The sequence below is a fragment of the Equus asinus genome, chromosome 7, assembly GCF_041296235.1.
Source record: "Equus asinus isolate D_3611 breed Donkey chromosome 7, EquAss-T2T_v2, whole genome shotgun sequence".
Lineage (NCBI taxonomy): Eukaryota > Metazoa > Chordata > Mammalia > Perissodactyla > Equidae > Equus > Equus asinus.
Genome location: NC_091796.1, coordinates 68,944,948 through 68,957,843, shown reverse-complemented (window position 1 = coordinate 68,957,843; position 12,896 = coordinate 68,944,948). Strand labels below are relative to the sequence as shown.

Here is a 12,896-nt window from a genome sequence, read left to right as displayed (position 1 = left end):
GCTATCTGGTGTTCCTAAGTGCAAGAAGGCTGTGCTGGGCCCTAGAGAAGAACTATGTGTGTTCAATAAACTTAATTTGGGCATGAGTTATAGTGCTGCTGGTTGTGAGTTCAATGTGAATGAATCAACAATACATATTAAATAAGTGTCTTTAAATAGAAATATACACAAAACAAGGCTATGTGCTGATCAGCTAACAAAAATGTTATGCCCAGAGGCTCGTAGGAACCTGACCCTGTGCTTCCCCTAGGAGCCATGGTTCAGTATGTGCTAATTCAGTGTTGCTGGTAACCCTGTAGAATATAAGCACTGCAGATAAGGAGAACCAACTATACATGCTAGTCATCAGTATTCTCTATTCTACCCTTATTCCCAAAGTGTTTCAGCAGAAAGTTTAGTTAATGAAGTTCCAAAATAGCCCTAAGTGCACTGAGCACTGAGTCAGAAATTCATACAGTGTAAAGAAGAAATTTCTACAGTATTATCTAATTTAACCTTGTCCTAAACAATCTCTATTATGTCACAGTTTTGACGGTGCTAGTTTTATATTTTTCCAGTGTTTGTTGTTAGCACTGTTGAGCATATTCCAACTCTTGGTGACCCTGTGGAGAGCAGAGAGGAATCCTGCTCGGTCTTTTTTGCGCCATCCTCTCACCTTCTGGCGCTGAATCAGACAATGCTTCGCTGCTATTCAAAGGGTTTTCAGTATATATTAATACACCACTATTAAATTTTCTAAGTGTACATATGCATATTACCAAAATTATCTCATGTACCACCCAGTGTATGAATCACACCTGGGAAACAGTGCCATATAAACCATAGAAAAAGTCGTTAGCAAACTTTTTAATTATGAAAACCCTTTTTAATAAAGAAATTTTGCAAGCCCAGACCTAAAAATAGTTATGCTTTTCTCAAGTCAGACTAGGAACACTACTGTAGATTATAATACAAAACAGAATACAGCATTTAGCATGGAAACAGCACAAAGAAAATGTGATGGCATTCACAGTGAACACTGTGACAGATGGCACATCAAGAAGCACTGTTTTGGTGCATACCTGTCACCGTGTCAAACTGCTGAGATAAGGGCTTTGGAGCATATTTTTGATCCAAAGACTCTGCGTTAGCAACAGGCTGCTGCGTATAAACAGAATGTCCCATTAGAACGCTCTCTGCGGCTGCTGTCAGCCCGGGCCTTTGTCCGTCACTAAGTTCACCCACACTGTGTTCCAAGTCCTGTAAAGAGCAGAAACGATTGTTAAAAACATTATATTAAAATCAAGTCAAAACGGAAAATACTTGTCAAATATCATGACTCATACCACTTGAAGGCTTGAAAGGTATTTTAGAAGTGCTTATTATGCCACATACACACTACATGAAGGATAAGTTTAAAAAGTTGCTTCAATAAGCCATCTAGCAATAGGCTTTGTTTTTAATATCTTATTCTTCATTAAGTTCAATAACCATTATCTGTTTTTTCAACGTCCAAATTAGATTGTAATAAAACACCTAAGAAAAATTTTATTTAAAACACTAAATGCTGGTACACATTGTGTATACAGCTTAAAATTAGAATAAGGGAAAATTTCTCTCTCATTCCTCATGAATGAAAATTGGCTAAAATTGTTAGTGTGAACTTTATAATTAGATAACTGAGGAGAATATACCTTAAATGACATGGAGATTACCCTTATATAAATAATTACATTTTTTGGAAGTACATAGATTGAAAAAGACTATTTTAACCATACTTAATAAAGTTCTTTTCCCTGGGAAAGTGTGAAAGTACAAATATGTTTCTTTATTAAATATATGAAATAAATTAAAACCAAAAATAAATTAAGACTTTTACTTTCCTTCTGTATTAAAAATTATAGGCCCTGATCACTAGACATTTTGTGACTTGGAGATATTCTAATCAATGAGTTTAATAATCAAGAACTGAATAAAAATTCCAACATCTGAAAGTTCTCATGTTTATCATTTAAAAGGAGTTTAATTTCAACCAAGTGGGGTTTTCACTAGAATATATGAAGGAATCACTGCTGAAACATCTTTGATGACTACTGACTACAAAATAAAATCTAACTCCTCAGCTAAGCATTCAAGATTTTCTACAATTTGCCCTAATTCTCCTCCATACACTTAGATCTCCCATTATTCCCTAATTTGACTTGCTTTAGAAATATCAATTGCTCAACATCCTTTAAATAGAAAAGGATTGTTTTGCAATTAATATGGAATCCGTGGAGACTCCTGGACAAAGTTTAGAATAATTGTGGATACATGTTCCCTAGTAATTAATTAGAAATATTTCACAGTGCCTACATTACTCTGCCACTACCATATAGAATGTTGTACAATACACGTCACCTTCTCTATTGTGAATCAGTTCTCCAGGGTACTTGTAACTGCCGAACTATCTAACACATAGGCCGTCCCGGGACCGGAAGAAGAGGGGAGACAAGCCCCAGGGAAGGCGTCTCAGCAGCAGAGAACCCCTGCTGGTCATGGCCCCGGCTGTTTGCCGCTACTCTACCGCTCAGATCCTCTGCTCACGGCCGCCTCTTTAAACCCTTAGGAAGAAGCTTCCTTGGGAGGTTTTACACCCCCGTCCCAGGATTTGGAGGGGAAGAGGGTGAAGGAATGAATGCGCGGGTTCCTGGTCAAAGTTCATCTGTAACTTCTCACCCCAGCTGGGCCTCCATGCCCCTGATGTTACTCTTGGGTACCAGTGTCTGCAGCCTGGGTTGTTGCCAAGATCTCCATGGTTAAGAGGCAAGCAGTGATGCTCTCAAGGAGACGAGGGAAAGAGGCAATGACAGCAGCACTTTGCTCCAATCATTCCTCTCACTAAACGCTCTCACACCAGCCTCCCCCTCAGATGCAGCCCTTTTCTCCCCACATATGCCAGGGCAAGTTAGCTGTCAGTTTTTCCCAGTAGTTTTTCACAATTTTTACTTAGTTCTCAGAATCCATGGTTTCTTTCTTACTTCTACAGTTACTTCAGGGTTGATCTGGGGAGAGGGAGCTGGCAGCCTTTGTTAGTGTGCCATTCTGGCTAGACTGGAAGCCCAGAAATTGGAAGTTTATCCTCTCCAAATCTTTTTCTAAGCATCTAAGCATTTGCATGTGTGTATGTGAGTGTGCGTGCGTGTATCTAACTCTGAGGTATGTCTATGTATTATTCTGCAACCTGATTTTTAAAACTTAACTATAAATCCTGAAGATCTACTGTATTCTTTTTGTCTACCATGTAGTATACCATACTTTAATTATTCTCCTATTCAAGGATTTTTAGATTGGTTCAACTTTTCCTGTATTCAAACTATAGTAAGAATAAAATCCTTTTCTGCACTTATGAGAAATTATTTCTCTAGATTAGATAATAAGAAGTGGAACTACTGGCTCAAAAAGCACAAGCATTTATAACTTAAATAGGTACTAACAAATTGCTCTCTCACTATGAGACTTCCATTTCCACCTGGAATTTCATTAAGCACCTTAAAGTTAATGTGTTGAATCGAATTCATTATCTTCCCCCCAAAACTTGGCACCCTTTCCTCTGCATTTCTAAGCCAACAAATACATAATCACAACCTCCCTCAACCAGACTGTCAATGCTCTACTCTTATATCTAAATGTCTTTCCTCTCTCTTTCTACTTAGCTATCTCTGTTCGTGTTCTCATTCTGGACTACTCCAATGGTGTTCTGATAGATCTCTCATCTTTGCTTCCCTTGTGCATGGCTCCACACTCCTTCCTAAGTATCGCTAGCTTGTGACTCCCTTGCCCAAAATATCTTAATAGGCTCCACAGTGCCCAAGCCTTACCATGGCCTAAAAGGTTCTTCATGGTCATCTGATTCAATCTGCTTCTCCAGACTTATCCTTTATCTAAAGTTCTAGTCACACTGAGATTTTCAACACTTTCTAAATAAGCCCTAATCTTTTTCTCAGCTTTTGTCCCTTAACATATGCTATTTCTGCCTCTGAAATGTCTTTCCTCATTGCTGCCGGGAAAATCCTACTGGATCTTTAAAGACCCACAACAATATATAAGGTGTCATCCAACTTCAAGCAGAGTTTTTCCCTTCTATGTGCTCCTCTACACTTAGAAATACAGCTATCTGACCAGTTATCACACTGTAGAGTGACAGTCTAAGCCCTCTTCTCCCTATGCGACTGTAAGCTGCTTAAAGGTAGGGGTCCTGTCTTGATCATCTTTGTATTTTTTCCAAGGGTGTGTCTGACATATAGTAGATACTCAGTAAATGGATGCAGACAGAAAGAATGAATGAACGATCCTTACAAATCATTTAAAAGAGCTTCAGTGTCTTTCAACTGTAGAACAATAGGGTGGAAACAGATGGCCTAAATTCCCTTTAGCTGTAAACCTCTATGATTAGAGCTGCAAAGCTCTGATTCCAGGTTAAAGTTACCATGAGCGTGACCTCTGAATAAGCTGAAGTATTAGCATACTTTAACTAAACGTAGGAATATTTTTGTTATTTTTTCCAGTATTTAGATCTAACCAAAAGAAAAAAAGTCTTTAACATTAAAAAGTACCTCTGAGTGATAGACTGCTTGCTGTGAAACGAACGATTCCTGGTTTTGTTTAACAAGAAGAGGAAGAATTGCATCTGCGTGAAATTTTCTACGGGGCATCCTAATCACTTGTCCTTCACTGGGAGGATCATCTTCCTAAAGAAAATATAAGACAGTTAGTACAAACAAAAATTAATCTATCAAATAACTGCATTTCTCAATTTATGATTAGTAAAACTTAGCAGCCATCAATGAAAATGGTCGTATTAGCACTTTATGGAAAGAAAATGAACTCCTTATTTTCATTTAGTTCTCATTTTCATTCGACTCTACTAAAAGCCCTTTATGTTTGCCTCAAATATAAAAAAAAGAGTACAAAATAATTTGGTTACATTTAAACTAGAGATTTGCTATAAAAACATATGCAAATTGGACCTTCTGTCCCATGCGACTGAGCTACAATGATTCACAAATATTTTATATAGTCTCATCAAGTTTTTGGTTCACACGGTTTCCTGCTTCACATTTATGCAGCAGAGAAAGTGACTCCACAGCATGGTGGTGGCAGCAGAGCACGGTAGTAATGCCACAACACAGACCCCGGGCAAAAACGACAAACTGCAATAATATGTTTAGGCACCTAGAGACATTCCATTGTCCCTTTGCCTTTGGGATGACTTTGGCTAGGGAGCAGGTACTGGAAGCCCTCACTGGAACATCCAGCCTACCTTTCTTGGTGCCTCAAAATAGACCTGTCCCCAAATTGAGGGACAGTGCGGCCTCAGAGTCAGAGAAACTGGATTCCCTTGTAAATAAAAGTATTAACATGATTTTAAATTCCATTAATAGTATTTTTTACTTAAGTATTTTGTTTTTAATGAAACAAAGTTTATTAACTCTGGGTTACAAGTCCTTATCCCCCAGCTGTATACAGATCAATGCCTACTGGTACATGACTCCAAGCTATTCTCAGTTCTTCAAGGCTGTACTTCTGCATTTGACTTTATTATGAATTTGTAGTCTATCTGATTTAGGCTTAGTAAAAATATCAAAATTAGAGTTAACTAAACTCAAAAGTAGAAAAATAAAGATGTTATAATTTAGTCCCAATCCAGTTTAGCTATTTACTTTAAACATGCTTTGGCACCATAATAAAGTTCTAAGAATGAATAAAAACGCCACAATGACATATTAAGTAGTCCAAATGGTAGTATAATGCTTCTCTAAAAATAAAGACACCTCATTTATGCCTTCCCTCAATATTATTTTATAAAAGTGATTTTCACTCTCTTCACAATGAACTCAATTACTCGTAATAAATAATTACTGTTAGAAAAGTAATTGCTCCATTAAAATCTTATCAAAAATCTCCTCCATTAATTATTTCATACTCCCATATGTAGTAAAGCAAATTATTTTAGCAAATCCTATTACTTGGATATATCAATTTCCAAACTCAGCATCTTTATACCATTGAGTGTCTATGAAAGATGCTACGTAGCCGATAAAGCTGTTTGCTGGAGTTGACCAGCACCCACCACAAACCCCAGCTCCTTGCAACCTAAGCTCTGGAATTCAGACAGCCCCTATTAAGACTAAAAATTCACAGTTGTTAGCTTAAAATGAAAGGAAAAAGTATTATGTATCCATACAAGAGTTGTGAATCTGTCACTAAAGAGCTATGTGATATCAACAAATGATTTAACCTCACTAAACTCAAAGTAAAATAAGTAGTCACATGGTCTCAACAGAGTATGCACATCAGAATACCTGGGAGCGTTTTCAAAATATACAGGTCTACACTTCAACTACCCACACACGTGCATACCATACAACCCTTATGATCGACTCAATCAACATATCAGAGAATGGTGCCACTATGTATACTTTTTAAAAGCTCCACTGCCAAATTTAACATTCAGTCCCAGTGTATATCACTTAAATAGGTTGCTTTAAAGAAATTTCTAGCACTATGATTTTAAGGGGAGAGAAGGACATAACTTTTCAAAAATACATCAATCTCTGTTTTTATCATAATCACATATAATGTTACAAATGGAAAGATAAAAATGAAACTAGACTTCTACTTCTAGCCAAGATTGAGTAACAAGGACTAGCTTTACCCAACCCCTTGAAACAACTAAAAAAGTGGATAAAGTATATGAAAAACTGCATTTCAAGACGTGGATCATCAGTAGCAAAAGACGGTGAACCCTGAGAGATGGGAACAAATTAGGAGAACCCTATGACTGCTCTAGCTTACTGCTTGGGAGAGTTTTCAGGCTGTGGCACAGGAGGGAGAACCCCTGAGTGGATCCCTGAGTTGAGAAGAAGGAGCTGAACCTCCAGGAGGTAGGGTTCTTAAGACAGACTACCACAGGCCAACCCAGTGGTGTAGTGTTAAGTTTGCGTGCTCTGCTTTGGCAGCTCGGGGTTCGCAGGTAAGGATTCCAGGCGCAGACCTAGCACCACTCATCAAGCCATGCTGTGGAGGCATCCCACATAAAACAGAGGAAGACTGACTCAGATGTTAGCTCAGCAACAATCCTCCTCACGTAAAAGAGGTGGATGTTAGCTGAGGGCCAATCTTCCTGACACACACACAAAAAAGACTAACAGAAAAGCGAAAGCTGCACAGGGAGAGAACTCTGGAGATTCGCAGAAGGTCCCCTTTGAGTTTTAAGCTGAGTACTGATCAGCAGACGCATCTGAGGTAATTACATGAGGCTGGAGGAACAAGCACCTGAGAAAGGACTGGATATAACAGCGTCTGATGCTCACACAGGGCCTGGAATAACGGCTGTTCCCACCAGCCAGGCTGGAAAGCCTCATTTTTGAGGCATAGGGTGGAGTACATAGACGGGTCTTCCCTCCGTGGCAGGGAATAACTAGCCCTAGAATGAGTACTGCTCTGGTCTTGCGCTAATAAATTTTAAAGGCAAGACTCAAAATGTTAAAACTATCTTTAAGTCACTTAACCGTGTGCCTGAGCAAAGCTCAAAAATATTTATAGGAATAATAAAACACAGATGGAAAAAGTCTACACAAAATTGTAGCAAATAACTTAAACAGCTTTTCATAAAGTTTAACATATACGTACCATATTATCTATCCATTCTACTCCTAGGTATTCACCCAAAAGAAATGAAAGCCTATGTCCACACAAAGACTTGTACACAAATGTTCATAGCAGCTTTACTTGCAATGGTCAAAAACTGGAATAAACTCAAATGTCCAGCAACAGGTGAAAGGACAGATTGTGCTACATCCATCCAATAGAACACTACTCAGCAATAGAAAGGAATGAACTGTGACACACACTACACCATACAGAAACCTCAAAACAATTACACTCAGCTAAAGCAACCAGACAAAAAAAGAATACGTACCATGTGACTCTGCTATATAATTCTAGAAAATACAAACTAACCTATAGTAACAGAATGTAGATCAGTGGCTGCGGGAGAGATGTGGGAAATGAGAGGATGAAAGAGACAAGAAGGAGGGATTACAAAAGGGCATGAGGAAGCTTTTGGGAGCGATGGATGATGGATATGTTCATGACCTTGACTGGAGTAATGACTTTACGATAAATACATGTTAAAAATTATCAAATAAATTTCTTTTTTTAAAAGCAGTAACAGGAATGCTTAGCGAAGACTATGGATAAATGTAGATGAAAGTTGAGTACAACTACCTTTCCTCGCTTAGGTTGTTTAAAAATATATAAAAAGTAAAGATTTCTATTCATTAACATTTTCAAAAGAAAATTCCTACTATCATTTCTGTATGATATTTTTAAGTGCAAATTTTTTCTTCCTAGAGCTAGATAATAACTAGTAAGGGTTAGTACTCCTGGGTCCTAATTCAGTATTTTTTTAAGCCATTCAATTCAATTATTTTTTAGCACGAAAATTTATAATCATAGTTAGGGAAAAATAACAAATGTATTATAAGAGAGTCGATTTAAACAGATAAGGTCCTGCCTGAAATATTGTAAAAGCAACAAATCTAGGTGACAGTTTGCACCGACTAGATTTTCATTACCTAATTATATTGACTGTGTATTTTTTGACTATTGGAGCCACAGAGGTTAATAACAATTTTCTTTTCATTCTTACAATTATGATAATGAAATGTGCAAATATGATAATGAGATGGTGTGAGAAACTTCAAATTCCTTTGTGGATATTTTACTTAATTTTATGTCTATAACTCAAATATTTGAGGAAAAAACCTTCATCAATGGCAAAAAGTTCATCAAGATGTTGATGGCAGAATTCAATGTGGAGTCAGTCATTTCTTACCATCTCAAGGGCATCACGCAGAGTACTGGATAAGCTATCATCTAGGTTTGTGAGATACAATCCTCCATCTCCTAAAACTAGAAATTAAAACATAAAAATTTAGAAAAAAGAAGAAGTATAAATTTAGTAAATAATCTGACCATAAAGCCATAGAACATTACATTTAAACTTATACAATAAAAATACTGGCAAATTTCATAAATAGTAATTCACAAGCTACTCAATGTCACCACTTTCTTTAAAAGTACACTTTATAACAAAGATGAGACTTCTGTTTCACCTACCAGCTTGTCAGAAATTAAAAAGAACTATAAACATCAACCATTAACCATGAAATTGAGGAAGAAGCACTCCTGTATACTATTGTTGTAATTAAAAACTGATTAAAATTAAAAATGATGAACCTTTCTGGAGAGCATGTTGGCAACATATGGCTATGTTAAAGTGCTTCCTCTGTCTCATAGATTCCACTTCCAGGCAGTCTTCTAACGAAGTTACCAGGTAAGCGCACAAAGATATAGACATGTGCAAGGATGGTCACTGGAGAGTTACATCTAGTATGGAAACACTGAAAACAATCTAAATGCCCACCACTATGGCATTGTTTTAATAGACGACACAGCCACTAAAAAAATGAGGTAGAGCTGTATGTACCGATACAGAAAGATGTCTACAATATATTAGGTTAAAAAATTCAGGTGTCAGGAGGATCCAAGATGGCGCCGTGAGTAGTCCTCTTTGTCTCTCCCACTTCAAGTCTACAATTATTTGGACACTTATCGCTTAACAAAGGATATCCAGACAGCGTCTCAGGACGTCTGAGAGACCCACGCGACTATACATCGGAAGGCGGACGGACTTTCCTCCGGGAGGATGTGGAAATGGGTGAAAACTCTCTGACCCCGACCGAACAGCCTAGTACCTGCAAGCGGCTTTCTTCCAACGGACACCCCCAGAAGATCAACACACATCTAGGGCAGGAGCGAGCACACAACAGAGGAGCGACGGTGGAAACAGGTGACCAGAACCCTACCTAAACCCCCCGCAATTACTCCTAAACGCAGAGTGAAACTCTAGAGTTACACACCTGAGCCCGCAGGGAGAGTCTCTCCCCACCATTGGCGGGGAGATCCCGCCTAGTGTTCACGGCACCCGGAGGGTCCCAGAGAGAATCGGTGAGGGTACGGAGGTCCCCCGGCTGCCACTGCCTGCACGGTGGGGCTAGGGATTGCCGGAGATCTCGGAGTGGACTGGGGCTGGGTGAAGCTCCAGAGGCCGACTCTGTGCCCCGGAGGGGAAGCTCCAGAGTTCCGCCTGGGCAGCAGACAAAACTCTCTGTCTGCCATTAGCGGAGGGGCCACTCCTAGCATTCACAACTCCGGGAAACTCCTGGAGAGAACCCCAGAGGGCGAGGTGACCTCCAGCTGCCGTTGCCCGCCCCATGGGGCTAGGGATTGCCGGAGATCTCAGAGAGGACTGGGGCTGGGTGAAGCTCCAGAGGCCCGCTCCGCGCCCTGGAGGGGAAGCTCCAGAGTTCTGCCCGGGCAGCAGACAAAACTCTCTGTCTGCCATTAGTGGAGGGGCCACGCCCAGCATTCACAACTCCGGGAAAGTTCCGGAGAGAATCCCAGAGGGCGAGGTGACCCCAAGCTGCCGCTGCCCGCCCCGTGGGGCTAGGGATTGCTGGAGATCTCAGAGATCTCGGAGAGGACTGGGGCTGGGTGAAGCTCCAGAGGCCGGCTCCACGGCCCAGAGGGGAAGCTCCAGAGTTCTGCCCGGGCAGCAGACAAAACTCTCTGTCTGCTATTAGCGGAGGGGCCATGCCCAGCATCCACAATACTGGGAGGGTCCCGGAGAGGAGAATATCAGGCAGGGCAGCAGCTGACCAGCTACCACTGAAATCAGTATCTCCGGCTATCCCCCAAAACAGGGCAAAGGGCTCCCTGAGTTTCTGGGGAACAGGACTGAGGCTGGGTGGAGTTCCAGCGACCCAGCTCCATAGCCTAAGGGGAAACCCTACAGGCTCACAGTAGCCTCAGGGAAAGCCTCTGCACAGCACTAGTAGAAAGCACCCATCCGGCAGCCACAAGGCTGGAAGACCCCAGGACAAAAGTAGCATAGCTAGGTGAACTAACCACAGACTGTAGAAGATGCCAATAGCTCTCCTGCGACCCATAGTGGACAAGTGAGATTTTGTGGGTGCCGACAGTGACGGAGCGACAAATATAAGTGATCCCACCCCTGGCTGCTGGAAAAGCCCATAACACCGTTGCAGACCCCAAGGAGGGAGCACATCTAGGTGGGCTGCAACAGTAGGCACCAGCAGCCTGAAGCCCCTCTGTGACGGCCCCCACGGCAGAGGAGGGAATCCAAAGGACCACTGTGACTACGAGGAGGGGCCCAGGCCCAGTTAGCAACTGCGGATAGGGTTCCTGGTTGGTGCAGTATAAACAGCTGCTCCCCCACCGCAGCAGCAGAAACAAGTGAAAGGAGCAACTAAACTCTATCTCTATGCAGAGGCACAAATCAACAACATCAAGCAACATGAAAAAATACATTAAATCTCCAGAACAGAAGGAAAATAACAAATACACAGAAAACAATCCCAAAGAAAATGAGATATATGACCTAAATGATGATGACTTCAAAACAGCCATCATTAAAATACTCAATGAGTTAAGAGAGAATTCTGACTGACAACTCAACGAGTTCAGGAGCTATGTCATAAAAGAGTTTGATACGATAAAGAAGAACCAAACAGAAATATTGGAAATGAAGACCACAATAGAGGAGATTAAGAAAAATCTAGATGCACTGAATAGTAGGGCCGATAATATGGAGGAAAGAATTAGCAATTTGGAAGATGGCAATATCGAATTGCTGCAGGCAGAGGAGGAGAGAGAAGTAAGACTAAAAAGAAATGAAGAAACTCTTCGAGAATTATCAGACACAATTAGGAGATGCAACGTAAGGATTATAGGTATACCAGAGGGAGAAGAGAAGGAGAAAGGGGCAGAAAGCCTATTCAAAGAAATAATGGCTGAGAACTTCCCAAATCTGGTGAGAGAGATGGATCTTCAGGTGACAGAAGCCAATAGATCTCCAAACTTTATCAATGCAAGAAGACCAACTCCACGGCATATAGTAGTGAAGCTAGCAAAAGTCAACGACAAGGAGAAAATACTAAGGACAGCCAGGCAAAAGAAACTAACCTACAAAGGAACCCCCATCAGGATATCAGCAGATTTCTCAGCAGAAACTTTACAGGCTAGAAGAGAGTGGAATGATATATTCAAAAATCTGAAGGACAAAAATCTACAGCCGAGAATTCTCTACCCAGCGAAAATATCCTTCAAATACGATGGAGAAATAAAATCTTTCCCAGATAAACAAAAATTAAGGGAGTTCTTTGCCACAAAACCTCCTCTTCAGGAAATCCTCAGGAAAACCCTCATTCCTGAAAAATCCAAAAAAGGAAAGGGGCTACAAAACCAAGAGCAGAGGAGATAAGTAGAAGGACAACAACAGAGAGTAGCAGCTCTTCATCAGAACAGATTAAACCATGGGACGACAAACAAAGGAAATTGAAGAAAACCGGAAAATAAGACACAAAATGGTAGTGGTAGGCCCCCACATCTCAATAATCACTCTAAATGTAAATGGATTGAACTCCCCAATCAAAAGACACAGAGTGGCAGGATGGATCAAAGAACAAGACCCAACAATATGCTGCCTCCAGGAAACACACCTCAGCCCCAAAGACAAACACAGACTCAGAGTGAAGGGATGGAGAACAATACTCCAAGCTAATAATGAATATCAGACAAGGCAGATTTCAAAGCAAAACAGATAAAGAAAGAAAAGAGGGACAGTATATAATGATAAAAGGGACTCTCCACCAAGAAGACATAACGCTTATAAATATATACGCACCCAACACAGGAGCACCAAAATTTGTAAAGCAACTCTTAATAGAACTAAAAGAAGACATCAACAACAATACAATAATAGTAGGGGACCTCAACACACCATTAAC

The 12,896-nt window shown here is 40.4% G+C and overlaps 1 protein-coding gene across 10 annotated transcripts in view; it reads right to left on the bottom strand.

Annotated features, from left to right (window-relative positions):
• Nucleotides 1–12,896, bottom strand: part of KIAA0586 (KIAA0586 ortholog) — a 117,360-nt gene that overhangs the window by 50,022 nt on the left and 54,442 nt on the right. For all 10 annotated transcript variants that reach the window (XM_070513689.1, XM_014864293.3, XM_014864292.3 and 7 more), the window contains 3 exons: nt 8,861–8,937; nt 4,575–4,709; nt 1,062–1,239 (listed from right to left, as the gene is read on the bottom strand). In XM_070513689.1, coding sequence (XP_070369790.1) covers nt 1,062–1,239; nt 4,575–4,709; nt 8,861–8,937 — 390 coding nt within the window. The remainder of the gene's footprint in view (nt 1–1,061; nt 1,240–4,574; nt 4,710–8,860; nt 8,938–12,896) is intronic.